This window comes from Mastomys coucha, unplaced genomic scaffold, assembly GCF_008632895.1.
Source record: "Mastomys coucha isolate ucsf_1 unplaced genomic scaffold, UCSF_Mcou_1 pScaffold14, whole genome shotgun sequence".
Lineage (NCBI taxonomy): Eukaryota > Metazoa > Chordata > Mammalia > Rodentia > Muridae > Mastomys > Mastomys coucha.
In genome coordinates, this window is record NW_022196896.1 from 22,326,675 (window position 1) to 22,341,670 (window position 14,996).

The 14,996-nt window shown below is 37.4% G+C and overlaps 1 protein-coding gene across 2 annotated transcripts in view; it reads left to right on the forward strand.

The window, feature by feature from the left end:
- Window positions 1–14,996, forward strand: part of Slc26a7 (solute carrier family 26 member 7) — a 121,421-nt gene that overhangs the window by 101,916 nt on the left and 4,509 nt on the right. The window contains exons 14-17 of one of the 2 annotated variants that reach the window (XM_031366572.1): window positions 1,232–1,339; window positions 3,173–3,310; window positions 6,626–6,674; window positions 13,443–13,543. In XM_031366572.1, coding sequence (XP_031222432.1) covers window positions 1,232–1,339; window positions 3,173–3,310; window positions 6,626–6,674; window positions 13,443–13,543 — 396 coding nt within the window. The remainder of the gene's footprint in view (window positions 1–1,231; window positions 1,340–3,172; window positions 3,311–6,625; window positions 6,675–13,442; window positions 13,544–14,996) is intronic. The other variant, XM_031366573.1, reaches the window with a different exon arrangement.

Here is a 14,996-nt window from a genome sequence, read left to right on the forward strand (position 1 = left end):
ATTTGACAACATCAGTCTAGTGGTATATGTGTGTGCACCATTGGCAGTGTGCAGTGGACATGCAATACATTAGTAGAGAAAAAGAAAACCTCCTTGAATTTAGGTTTCTAATTAAATCACATCATGGTTCATAGAATTTCAGTTCACAGTTGACTTATGGCAGAGATTACTTCAGGCACTTGAAAACTTCTTTTCCACTGCTAAATTGCATAAAATTAGCCAAATTGGTATCTGTTTTATTCGTTAAATGATAAAGAAAATTAGTGAATGGAGAAAAAAATAAAGCAAATGCCATTCATGCACTGCTATTTTAATGACCTAATCAGTGTTGGGGTGGTGAATAAGATTGTATGTATGTACGTATGAAATTCTCAAAGAATTTTTAAAATGTTATTTGAAAATACAGTGATACGGAATTATTAGCAGAAATTAATTAATTCCAAGGTTCTATCTCGAATGCTAATAATCATGGAATTATGCAACTTGGAGAGCTTTCATAAAAAGCCAGTTTATGTAAACTGGCTTGCCTTGCTTCTGCATAAGGGTGTCATGTAATGGTGTTTGAGCCCTGTTATCTTTTAAAATTTAAAGGTATTCCTTGACAATTTCATACAGGATTGCTTTTACCCCACCCACTCTTGCCTCCCTCTTAACTCTAGGGAATCATTCCTTGCTTCACTCCACTACCCTGCCCCCCAATCTATTTTTTCTTTTTCTTTTTTCTTCCTTTTTCTTTTTCCTTCCTTCCCGCTTTCCTTCTTTCTTTTTTTTTTTTTAATAATTTTTAATTTTTAGAGACAGAGTTTCTCTGTGTAATAGCCCTGACTGTCCTGGAACTCTATTTGTAGGCCAGGCTGGCTTGAACTCACAGAGATTCATCTGCCTCTACCTGCCCAGTGTTGGGATTAAAGGGCAGGCCTGGCTCCTTTCCGACATTCTTGTCTTTTTCTTTTGTTTTGTGGCCCACTGAATTTAGCCAATGATCTTTGCCTTTTGCTGTGTACCAACTTCAGCTGTAGAACTTACCAGGGAGGAATGGGCACTTCTAGTTTCTTGTTTAAAAAGAAAGCTTAAAGTAGGGAAAACACTAATAACAGAAGTGTTCACTTGAATCATTTCAGCCCATTTGTAAAAACTGCTCTCACTCTGAACCTGCTTGATAAATGTTTGGTTAACATTTTCTCCTTTACTCTCTTATTCACTTCCTTCATTACCTTATGATTCCCCTCAGAACACAGAGAACTGGCCTCCTTCCAAAAGGACCAATGTCAAGGTCTTTCCAGGTGGCCTGAAAACAGGAAGTAACGTCAGGAGTCTTTCTGTGACACCCGGGAGAATGGTTTGTTCTTTTCATAAGAGATTGCTTCACAGAGGACTGTTTGGTTCAGGGCCTTGGAAGCTGTCCCAGGCTCAAGTTTTCAACCAAGTCAGCCTCGCTCTTCCTTTCATAGTTTTCCCATGGAATTTGACCCATAGCTCCATCATCCCCCACTGACATCTTTATCTTTGAGACAGAATATCATTTTAGATTGATGAATTTTACTTCTCAACATCACTGGTGAGCAAACCTCAGAATCCTTGCATTCTTGGGCCGAATACAACTTAGAGTGAATGAGGGATTTGTAGGATAGGTACAAATGCTAGGAATTTCTCTCTTCTGTCACCCACACAAGTAACAACCTTAGCTCATAAAAATCTCAGTTTTTAAAAAAATGTTACATCTCGGTATTTTCCTAATATCTTCTATAAGAATAAGAGATGTGAATAAGATTGAATGTCATTTGCATATACACTGTTGAATGAGAATTTTATCTGACTTAAAATGGCACTTATCCCCCTTTTCACCTCCTCTTCATGCAAATTGGCCATCTAACTCGGGATGTGTCTTCTGCAACAAACTCAGTTCTGCTGAGAATTTCTTAGTTGCAGCAACTTGAATCTTTATTCTTTAACAAAGATTTAGTTTTACATCTACTTAAAACTAAAACTACTGAAACAATCACATCTGATGAGTGGATATGACAGAACTAAACATTAGTGGTTGACTTTTCAGTTTCTACATGATTTCCTCTTGATTAAAAGTGATTTTGTCAGCAGTCTTTTTGCTACCTAGTATTTTTTGTTGCAATACACTGACTTTCTAGAATTGAAGTATCTTCATAATTTCAGAAACTCTGAAATATATTTTAAACATTTTATTTAAAAAAATGAGCAAACAGTAAGGTCTCTGAATTATCCATATTTACATGCCTAATTCTTTATTTCTTCTGCCTGCATGCATGGCTATTCTCTGCATCTCTTCTTTCATGGAAATACAAAAGCCTGAAGGAGTAATGCCTTGCTTGGTTGGTAAGGAGTTACTGTTCCACAGGATTGACCATCTTCTTAATCAGATACCCATCCCAGGTTAACAGAAAAGAGGGTTTTGGTTGCACAGCACCAAGTGCTGTCAATAATGACTGAACAGATGGGTAAAGTAGATAGATTTTGTGTCAAAACTGTTTCATCTCTCTTTCCCCATCCTGCAATCGGGCAATGCAGTGTAAGCCTGAGAGCTTCCCAGGTAAACCTGTGTGTCAATACTATATTTATGGTTTACTTTCAATTAGGACTGCCAATTATTTGCAAAGTTATACTTAGCTAGAGGCAAGTTTATATCAGTGTTGTATAAAGAAATGATAGTTGACACTTGGAGACACATGTTCAGTTTTATTAAAATACTGATGGATATTCAAGGATTTATTCAGTAGCAGAACACTTGTCTACACATATGAGAGGCTCTGAGTTTGATCTACCTTAATGCAAAATATCAACAATAAGTTCATCTTAATTGAAACGTTGAATAAGAGAGACACTTTGTGGAGGATGGTCTAGGCTCTTACCTCACTTGGACCAGTGAACTGAAATAAAAGACACTTTCTGAAATGCTGTGGATTGTTTTATTACTAATGTTTCTCAATACTAAATGCAAATAAATTACAATGACAAATATGTTAGTTAAGAGATAGCAATCCACAATTGAGCAATATGTTGACTCATAACATTTAGTCTGATCAGGTATAGTTGGTTTTTTTGTTTGTTTGTTTTTTGTTTTGGTTTGCTTATTTGTTTGTTTTATTTTTTCTGAATTGATTCAGAGTTCTAAATATTTTCCTTTTTTTCCCTTTAAAAGGAAACCTCACAACAGATAAAAATCATCTCAATAAACAATCCACTTGTTTTTTTGAATGCAAAGAAATTTAGTGCTGATCTGATGAAAATAATCCTAAAGGACAGTGACAGCAGCCAACCACTTGATGATGTCAGCAAGGTAGGACTACCAGCGTCTTGATGTGTGTGATACTGAAAATATTACTAAAAATGTGCACAGCTAAACAGCAATAGAGCCTAGATGTTCTTATAGACCTATTCCTCAGAAAAAAACCTTAGTATTGTATATCTGCCTATTCATTTATAATATAACCTGTGAATAGGACAATATTTAATATTGTTTAAGAAATTTGTTCATCATAGACCTAAAATAAATATGTGATAACCTAGTTCTTCAGAATATGGACTATGATAAACAACTTCATAGAAGCATAAACAGTTGCTGTTAACATTATAACATCATTATATAATTGTCCCTCCCTTCCTGCTTCCTTCTCTTCCTTTTCTTCCCTCTCTTCCTTTTCTAACTTATCCTTTATTTTTCTTTTTAAAATTGAGACAGGGTCTCCTTATGCAGTCTATGACCTTTCTGTCCCATTCTCCCAAGTACTTGGATTATAGATGTGCACTACTACCCACTAACATTCAGATTTCTCTATTTCTTTAAGAAGTCTTGGTGATCAGAGGCACTAAATCAAATGTGCACTGGAGTGAGACAGTCTGAATGTGTAATTTTCCCTTGAGTCCTCAAGTCCTGAAGTACTCACTGACTGTAGGAATTTAGATGAGCATGTGTTTCAGAGTCCTCATTTGGAACAACAAGGATTCAAATAGTTAAAATATGCAAAATACTTAGAATAGTGTTGGAATCCTTACTTCTGTGCAGTCTTAGCTAATTTGGTTTGTTGGGTTGACTGTCTTTCTCATGAAACTTTCCTTGACTCTCTAGATAGTTTCTCATATATCCTTGAACATGCATGTCTTAGTTACTCATGTATGGGAGACCTTAGGCCTTCTGTTTCTGCTCTCAAGAACTGTGCAGAAGGACATTCCTTTGTCTACAGCCAAATGCTTCTGCCCATAGTTCTCACCCTGATCTGCCTATGACCTTTGCCCCAAGCCCCCCCATATAGGACCAAATATATGATTCTTGTGGTCACAGTTGAAAATGAAGGTGTGAAGTTCCTCTTCCTGTAATTATTAACATTTGTGAGATGATGCTATCAGACTATAAATGAGTGTAAGTCTTTTATAGACAAGAACCATTGGGACCCTACAGGTTATAAATACAGAACTGCCTTTGGGCCTTTAGGTTTTCACTTTCAATGGAATGTTGAGGACCACAGCCAGTGTTTTCAGATTTGAAACTCACTTGTTTATTTAGTTGTTCAAGTTGACACTGTGCCTATATATTTCACAGTCTTTTATTCTATATCTCAGGGCACAGTTGTAGTAATTTTTGTGGACTGGTATTAGCTCACAATCGCCCTGCAAAGTGGTATTATGAAAAAGTGATATAGTTTTAAATAATCTCATGAGCCCATAAGAAATTTGTCTAATTTAATATCTTCCACCTAATACCTTGCAATGCAGTGTAATCCAGGACTGCCTAAAATGAACCCGTGCTCCTGATACTGCCTCCTGTCTTCTTCAATTCAGACTACTAGCCATTTGTAAAGTGAGGTTTCAGCTGGAGGAGGCTTACACCAGTGTGACATAATGGGATTATAATTGGCACTTTCTTAGGACAAAATATATTTAAAGGAAAAACAAAGAAGATAGGCTAGGTTCTGTATACCTCATAACACTTCAAGATGTTAATGCCTTGCTTACCAGTTACAGCTAACAAATTCATCTGTGTTTTATTCTGTCTTCCTTATTTTGTCTAGTAGCTTATTTTATTATTTATTTAGTGAGGGGAGGAGGTTCCAAGATTCTAGCTAGTGTGTCATATTACATTTAACTGTCATGCTTCTTTATGATCCTCTTGTCTACTTTTAAGTCTACTTCCCAAGTTCTTTTTGTTTTAAAGGTTGTTGAAATTTTGATCAAGAATGGCCAGGTATTTTGTAGAATGCCCCTGTATTAGAATTTGTTTGGTGTTTTGCATAGTAAGACTAGGTAAGATCATTAGGAAGGAACGCTGTAGGGGCAAAGTCCTTCATCCCACCCAAGCTATATAATACAAACAAGACTGATTACTGTTGATGGAAATATTGATTCCCTAAGTTCATCTGTTGTCTTTAACCCTTTCTGTGCTATACTGTGGAAGGAATACTTTGTTCAGGCCAATTATTAGGAATTGGAGAAGTTATAATTCACCTTCTGAAAGTAGAGTATCTAGATAAATTATTTAAAATTCTTCTGCACAGGAGATTTCAGAGAAGGTAAGAGGGAGAAAGGAAAAGCCCATCTGCTGATTCCTATGATACAGCCACACAGTGAAGGGTCGTTATCTGAATACTGAGTACATGAAAGATTGAATCTTGGAAAAGTATTGAATAATCCGATAGAAATATGTAATCTGTAGCACAGGGCAACATGTAGGGACCATGATCCCTACAAGGAGCCCTCTAAAGGAGCTGTACAGGCAGCATGATCCCTACAAGGAACACTCTAGAGGAGCTGTACAGGCAGCATGATTCCTACGAGAACACGCTAGAGAAGCTGTACAGGCAGCATGATCCCTAACAGGGCACGCTAGAGAAGCTGTACAGGCCGCATGATCCCTATGAGGACACGCTAGAGAAGCTGTACAGGCTGCATGATCCCTAAGAGGGCACGCTAGAGGAGCTGTACAGGCAGTGGGAACCTGGGAAGGCATTGGCTGATTCCAGACTGAGATGTCCCAAGCTTTGTGACTTTGGCCTGGTTTTCTAGCCTTCTAATCTTTGCCTCCCTCATAATGGGACACAAGATCAGTAACCTCACAGAAAGTTGCTTGAAGATTCAATTGTTAATGTCTTCAGGACTTGGGTATGGAATAAACACTGAAAAATATGCACTGTCCTTACCATTAACCAAGAAAAACCAAACAAACCTGACATTTTTCCTAAACAGCTGCTGTCTCTGAGGCATTGCTGTTAGAGAAAATGAACTGTATGATACAGAACCACTTTGTTTCCACTCCCTGACATCTATCATGTGATAAATGTTTCTCAAGTGTTTTTATGGGGCTAATGTGTACGAAGTAATTTTTGACCTCAGATCAAAACAAATTTAGTCTTTCAGAAACTGTTCTAACAACTGACTAAGTGAGCAAAGTATCTACTGACCGAATGAATGCTCACTTCCAGCCCAGAATGGTTCTTCACTTCCTAGTTTACTGCGCACAGCATCTGAAACCCTCCTGGAACAAATCCTTTGGCGGGGCTGACTGTTGTTACTCATCATGGAGAAAGAAATGTGCGACTTTTTCATTGGCGGCTATATTGTTCCACAGTGCTTTTACTCTTTACATTTATTTTTATTTCAGTGTGAACAGAACACCTTGCTCAGTTCCCTATCCAATGGCAACTGTAATGGTGAGTTTGCTTTTACACCAGAGGATAAACACCCCCTTCTCTCTTTTTCTCTCTGTTGGCCCCTCTCCCTTTAGGGCTTTCTGTGTTCTTCAGCTTGAATTCCCTTCTCCATTCCCCACCTCTTCCAATCCCTGTTTACTCACTCTTCTCCTTATTTTTCTCTGCCTCTCTCCTCCTCTCTTCCTTTTTACTCATCCATTTGCTCCTTTTCCTTTTTCTTGTTACTCTCTCTTATCTTCTTCCATCTCTTCTTTTGCCTCCCACTTCTTCCTCTGTTCTTGCTTCCATCTTTCTTCTTTTCCTTCTCCTTAAGTTGAATGTCGGAATTCTATATAATCTTCATGTAGCTCAATCTTTCCTCCAAATAGTATCTCATAGATATGTTAGATTTCTACTTCACCCAACTAAGCTAATAACAGGCTCATGCTTTTCTAGGATAAATGTCAGGTAACAGCAACAATCTTTTAATGATATGTCCTTGATATAATATCCAAGTTGGTGTTTATTCTCTGAAAGTTTATCCTCCTGTTAAAAGCATGAGTTGAGTTGGCTTTCTTTCAATATACAGAAATCAGGAGACACAGTGATGGGCAAGTGTGCAGTAGGAGTAAAATAGCATCAATGCATCACTATGCAGTAGGAGTGCAACTGCACTAATGCACAACTGTGCAGCAGGAGTGTAGCAGCACTACTGCACAACTATGCAGCAGGAGTGGAAGGGCACTACCACACAACTCTGCAGCAGGAGTGGAAGAGCACTAATACACAACCATACAGCAGGAATAGAAGAGCACTAATGCACAACTGTGCAGCAGAAGTAGAAGATCACTAATGCACAACCGTACAGCAGGAGTAGAAGATCACTAATGCACAACCGTACAGCAGGAGTAGAAGAGCACTGATGCACAACTGTGAAGCAGGAGTGGAACAGCACCAGTGCACAACCGTGCAGCAGGAGTGGAACAGCACCAGTGCACAGCCGTGCAGCAGGAGTGACACTGTACAACAGTACAACAGCTAGGTGATAAAGGACAGAATTAATGAAATCCAAAGCAGATCTAACCAGAGGACTAAATTCCTAAGTGAATGATATGGAATTATATATTATATGATTTAAATATCATTAGTTGATGAAAAAGAAAAAGAACAAGTTGAGGGAGGAAATTTTTAAAATTGGCTGCAGTGAATTTGGGCAAGATTCATAAACATGACTTTGAGGTCTGACTTGGGCTGTGTCTTTGGTTACCATACACTGGGACTATAAGACAAATTTCAACATGCTTCAAACAATGAAAACTGTGCATGCAGATTTACTTGCCAATCTGAAATTAATATGTAAATAATTTATGAAGATTTATTCATCTTATTTTTATTTTCATGCACATGTATGGGGAGGTTGGGTGTGAGGACATATACACATGGTGCTGGTACCTACACATGCCAGAAGAGACTGTTGAGTCCCTACATCTGGACTGAAAGGCAGTTGTGAACAACCCTAGAATGTGTGCTAGGAATCAGACTCAGGCCCTGTGCAAGAATAGGACAAGCTCTTCATCACTAAGAGATCTCTTCAGCCCTTAAGCTGTAAATTTTTAATAGAAGAAAGTTTAGGACAAGAAGTTAACCTAGAGTCTCAATGCTTTTGGAAATTAGTAAATACTCCTTGTAATTATATACTATCATAAGAAGAAATCAGAGTAGAAAATAGAGAAAAGGGTAGATTGTAAGGGAAGTGCACATAAAATATATGTGTACTGATAGAAAATGTATATATTTCATATATTGCCTTCCTTGTCTCACTCCTTTGGATACCCCAGTTTATCCTTAATCCTCACCAGCTTATTTCTCTTCCTCCTTCTCCTGCCCAACCTTATTTACTCACACCATTATACTCCCATTTTTCTAAGCCCTCTATGGTCTTGCTCTTAGTTTCACCACTAAAATCTCTTCCTAGTTTTACAACCCTTGTATCACTTCTTGTGACTCTCTGTCCTTAATCATATTCAATATGACTTTAAGATTGTTTTTTCTTGTTGTTGATGATTTGCTATGAGTCAAATTATGATGCTATAGCTTAAAACTTTCAAACAAGAAACAATGGTATACAGGGGTGTGTTTATAAAGGAATTTGTATTTGATTATGAGGATAGGAAGTTAAATGTGATATGCAACCAGCTAGGAGACATTCAGCAGATGTAAAGGGTACAGAATAGGACCCAAGTGACCCAGCCAAGGAGACATCAAGCAAGAAAAGCAGTGGGAAAGAAGACAAAAGTAAAATATTTTCTTTCTTCAACAGCCTTTTCAGATGCACAGTTGGCATGCAACAGAATAAACAACCCTCTAAGACTATTTACATACTTTAGAAGATAGATGCCAGGCAGTGGTGGTGCACACCTTGAATCCCACCACTCAGTAGGCAGAGGCAGATGGATCTCTGAGTTTAGAGCTAGCCTGGTCTACAGAGTAACTTCTAGGACAGCCAAGGCTACATTGGAAACAAATAATCAAACAAAAACAAACACCAAAAAATTAGAAGATGGAAGTCACAACATTTTTAAAAATGAAAGCCATAATTGTTCAACTTGGGAGGAGATCTTTTAGAAGTATGGTTAGTATTTTGGGACACCGGATGATAATGCTAACAGAGCCCTGTAGAGTTGTTGTCATGGTGAACCTTCTATGTGGTCTTCTACCACTTGTCCCACTTAAGAAAACATCCAGACCCTTTGGGTCTCACCTCACATAACTCTTCCTTCTTTTCATTCAGGGACTTTCCACATCACTATTCACTTGGCAAATATTTCACATACTCTTTTAAGACCTACTTTATCCCAGGGAATAGTAAAGAGGTAACATATATTCAATGTTTATGGAAGGAGGCTTGGCTTCTGATTTCACGGACTCCAAAGGTTCAGCAGACTTCCATCCTTTGGAAATCCTTCCCCTACTCATAACCCCCAAATACGAAACCTCATAACATAAACGTGTATCACTGCTGTTGTAATTATCCGCTCAGCGGTTTAAAGTAGCACACAGTTATTAGATTATACTGTGACAGAAGTTCAGAATGAGTCTCATGAGCATAACACTGGAGTTATGGTTAGAATATGTTCCTTTTTGGAGGCTCTACAGAAAAATCCCCAGTCCCTTTCCAGCTTGGTCCATCTGTGGTCCTTGGTTCATGCTCACATTAATATTCAAGCCTGTAGAAGCATCTTCAGATCTTTCTCTGATCTCGTCTTCATCACATCTCTGACTGAATCTCCAAACACTTGGATAGTTTGGGATAATCTTCCCATAATAACATCCTGAATTTGACCAAATATGCAAAGTCCTTTTTGCACCATAAGGTAACATATTCACTGGTACCTGAGGATGCAGAGGCAGACTCTGGAAGTGTTTGTTTGTGTATGTGTGGGAGGGCATTGTTCTGTTTCTGGCTCTTCCTTAGTACTGTATATATACCTTCTCCAGCTCTATAACCTCTCAAATATGTTGAAGGCAGCTGCCATTATCACCATTTGCCCCTGCACTTACATTCCCTAACAGGGTGCTTAAATACACAGCACATCTGTATTAGCTGACTGTTGGAATTAGTAAAAGACCAGACTGGTGAATTAAATGGTCAATAAGCACATGCTTTTCCAAAGAGAATGTTGTTCAAAGTGTTTCTTTCTCCCCTTATTCCTTTAGAAATTAGAGAGATAATTCTGTCTCTTAATAGTTAATAGACACAAATATAAAATACTTTTTAAAATTACAAGTGACTCACAGACTGTCAGGAGTCTTTTAAAGTAAATGGGAAGCACTCCTAAATTATGCAACTATGAATATTTTTTAATTAAAGGAGTTAATGAATATTTTACAGGAAAGAGCTGTCTTTCACACTCTGGGTTTAATTGCCCACCCACACCTGATGGTTAATGTCTTTCTGAAACGTTGTATTTTGTAGATAAAGCCCATCATTTACCACATACCCTATGGGGATAGATTAGTCGTCTCCTTTGCACATGCTCCAAGCTTACCTCATTTGCTTAAGGCAGGATATTAGCTATGCATTCTCCTATCCATAATGATGTGATTTATATTGTGCTCATTGATTTACTTAGAAGCTTGGAATGCAAGGTTATATCCATGAATAAGTTCAGTGACAGGGCAGAGGAGATATGGGTAAAAGAAAATTATTTTTATATTTTTAAGATTTCAGAAATGCCCCTGTATTTAAATTTTCATTTGAGTGAATCAGAAACTTCCCATTAGGATTTTATTTTTGTTTAAATAAGGTGCTATGAACTAATCTATTTGAAATAGCTTACATTAATAATTATCTACAAATATAAGGATGATTATTTTGCTTTATTTACTTATTTATTTATTTTTATTTGTTTTATTTTGAATGGCCTGAAAATATGTACATTTGATGAAAAGAAAGACAAAAAGAAAAATCATGTATAAAAATAAAAGATGAAATAAACAAGGGAACAGATTGACTCTGTAACAACATATAATTCAATCTACAGATTAATCTATAAAAACATTTATAGAAAATATACAAGACAATAACAAGAATGTAGAATACAGCTTAATAGTGAAATAGATATGGTAAAGTTGAAAAGAGAAAATAAACTTTCTTAAAATTATGCCATTTTTAGTCATTTAGATAGCATTATCAACAATATCTCTACTAATCAATACATAGATTGTTTTCATTGTAGTACTTTTAAGTTAAAAATTCAAGTAATGGCTCCAGCAGCATATATATAGCAGAGGATGGCCAAGTCAGTCATCAATGGGAGGAGAGGCCCTTGGCCCTGTGAAGGTTCTATGCCCCAGTGTAGGGGAATGCCAGGGACAGTAAGCAGGAGAGGATGGGTTGGTGAGCAGGGGAAGGAGAGAAGGAACAGGGGTTTGTTTTTGTTTTTGTTCTTTTTTTAAATTTAATTTTATTTATTTTTTATTTTTTTCAGAGGGGAAACTGGGAAAGGAGATATTGTATGACATGTAAATAAAGAAAATATCTAATAAAAGAATAAATAAAAATAAAAAAAATCAAGACCAGCTTGGATTTTCCAGTGAAACTCTGTCTTTAAAAGAAAAGGATTATTTGTCTTCAATATGTCCTAACCCTTCTGATTCAGCACTAATCATGATTGTAAAGCATTCATTATTTGTTTGGATAATTATTTAATGATAAATAAATCATCAAATGTGATGGATGCAAAAAAATTTCAAATAAAATTATAGTAGTGTCTAACCAAAACACTGACTTGATAAGCCATTCTAACATTTAATTTGACTTCAGTAAACACATGTATTATGATTGCATAAACCTTTTGTTCTGGCTATATATTGAGGTGCCCAGAGTGATGCCTATGACCTATATATAAAATTACATTAATTCTTGAGGAAAATTAATGATTGATATATTCTTTAAGTCAAACAATTTATTTTAAGTTATAGTTTGTTGTTATAAAATCTTATTTGTAAATATTACTATTGTGATTTTTGGCAAAGAATAAAAACATATACTATATATGTTATATAGACTGATCAGGTTATATTTAGGAATATATATGACAGCAATTAATGAAAAAAGAGGCCATGAATGTGAAAGAGAACAAGAAGGGGTATGTAGGAGGGCTTGTAAGAAAGAACAACAAGAAGGTAGAAAGGATGCAATTATATTATAACCCCCTAAAAAAGTAAACAAAAATAAGTAAAGAAGGCATTGAGATATTAGATAATTTTATAATTCATAAGTTATCTATTTTTAGAGATAAATACTTAATTTTTCTGAAGACTATTTTTAGCAAAAATTGTATGTTGTTGCTCAATTTTAAATACATGTTTTATGTCATTTGCTCAGAACAATACTGAATACATGAATACAAGTGAAACATTTTTCACACCAGTTCTGTCATCACTGTCATCTTAAATTCTACCATCAAATATTTCCGTGGTTTAGTCACTCTCTTAAATCAAGCCTGCTGGGTAATGAAAGTAGCCACCTTTAAGCAGTGGTTGTCCTGGTAACTCTGCAGATTTTTGCCTATGCCTAAGGTGTATATATTTCTATCATGTCTGATCATTAAGAGTGGAGCCTGGAAGATGCATACCCATATGTGTTGTTTTTAACCTACTATTACTTTAAAGAAGACACTTAAAAATTTTATTTTCTAAAACCTGTATGTTGAAAGGATTTTCATAGGAAACATACAGGACAAGTTAGTGTTGCTCATTGGTTGTTCCAGGTTTTTATAGGGCTAGTGATGGTCCCGGGGCTTTGTGTATGCAGACTTACTGTGGATAAACTGAAAATTAATGTTAACACAGACTGCTTCCAAAGCCGTGGACTTTTGCTTTCATGTAGAAATTGAAGTGCATGAACTTCGGACTTCCCAAAACAGGACTCTCATCCTGAACCTACCAGCAACAGAAGCAATTGATGTGGATAGCACACCATGCAGAATATCTACACTGTGCTTAGAGTTAACTTGCTAGATATCCTTTCAGACTCAATTAAATTTCTCCAGCCAGTCTTAAAGAGACAGAGAGAGAGAGAGAGAGAGAGAGAGAGAGAGAGAGAGAGAGAGAGAGAGAGAGAGAGAGAGAGGGGAGAGAGAGAATTGGTAACTAACTAGATTTTAAAAATGAAAATGTGCAGAATTAACATTAGACGTGCGGACACTGTTTCTCAGCTACTGTTCAGCCATGTCAGCCGCGGGAGGCTGCTCATTCTAACGAGAGTTTCTGTGTCTCCTGCAGAGGAAGCTTCCCAGCCCTGCTCCAGGGAGAAGTGTTCTTTGGTCCTGAATTGCAGTGGCTTGACCTTTTTTGACTACACAGGAGTCTCCACGCTTGCTGAGGTATCGGCACATCCTGGGTCAGGCCTGATTCTTTAGCTCTCTTCAGTTGGCAGAAGTATTCCTCAGCTATAGAGTGTTAAACCCCTTTCCCGCAAAAGACAAAGAATTCTGTGCCTTTACTACAAAAGACCCTATCAGGATTCTAGGCACGTAGGATAGGTGGTCAAAGTTGGACTGAAATGTGAGTATTATTGGACATAGTATCTGCCAGGAAGTGAATGTTTGGTGCTTTTAGAATGGGGAAAAGCCTCTTGGGGTGCTAGCTGTATCACTCAGCTAATTCTCCCTGAACTTCACCTCAGCCTGTCTGCTTCGTCCGCTGAGGCTGCTGCATTCCCCACCTCCCCACCTGATGCTGTGGTTGGGGATTGCTTTGTAATGGACACTCGAATCGTAAGAGGACTTCCTTCCTTTTTCTTTCATTTTATCTGAATTATTTTTAAAGTGTTGTGTTAACTCTGGGGCTCTGGTTCAGTAGCAGAGTGCTGACTAGCAATCAAAGCCGTGGTGGTTTCAATCCCCCAAGTAAATATATAAATAACCAGAAAAAACGGATTGATTGAATTTAGATTGGCTGAGATCCTATATATTTTCTATCTCTCCATTTGTATCGTGAATTTACTTTGAAAGTTCCCACCTTTCACATTCCAGAACTGCAAAGGCAAATGGAGTGCCTCTTTCCAGGAGGTTGGGAATGGAAGTACTTGGCGGGAAAGTGCTTACCCTGAGGATTCCCCTGGGAATCAGGCTGGATCTGTCCCAGGCCTGCACTGTACTGGGGAATCAGCCCACCTGTTTAAATCTTGGTAGTTTCTTTGTGGACATGAGGAAATGATTTTAAGAATAGAAGGTATTTAGAAAGCAAATGGAAGGTGCAAATCAAGATGTAGTATCAAGATGCTGTTGTTATTGAATTACTTTTCAATTTTTAGCTGAAAGTATTAGTTGCCCGCTCTAGATGTTTGAAGACACTCTTTAGAATTGGTTAAGAGGAAGACAAGGGGCCTGCTACCCTTTTGTGTAGGTTTGAAGCCTGATAGTTAAGAGGAATAAAGCAATCAGGGCAGGGAAGCATGCCAATGAATGGAGGTTGTGTTTTTGTTTTCTACCTGAATCATAGGAATGGCTTAAAAGTTCTACATGCTGCATTAAGACAATTGATGTCTTTTTAAATTGGCAGGAAAGCTGTACTTGCTCTTGGCACACTAATTTTTGCTATATACACAAAGCTAGCAATGTTGTACCTGTTTTCATTTTTTCTCCTTATTACTGCATGGTTTATTGCCTCATGACTACATTAGAATTTGTGTTAAGCACATAGGCTTTAAGGATAGAAAAATTTTAGATTCACACATCAGCCAAATACTAGATCCAAGCCTGGAGCTGAATTCTGTCTCCCTCCCCTTCCCTCTCCTTCCTTCCCCTCCCCTCCCCTCTCCTCCCCTCCCCTCCT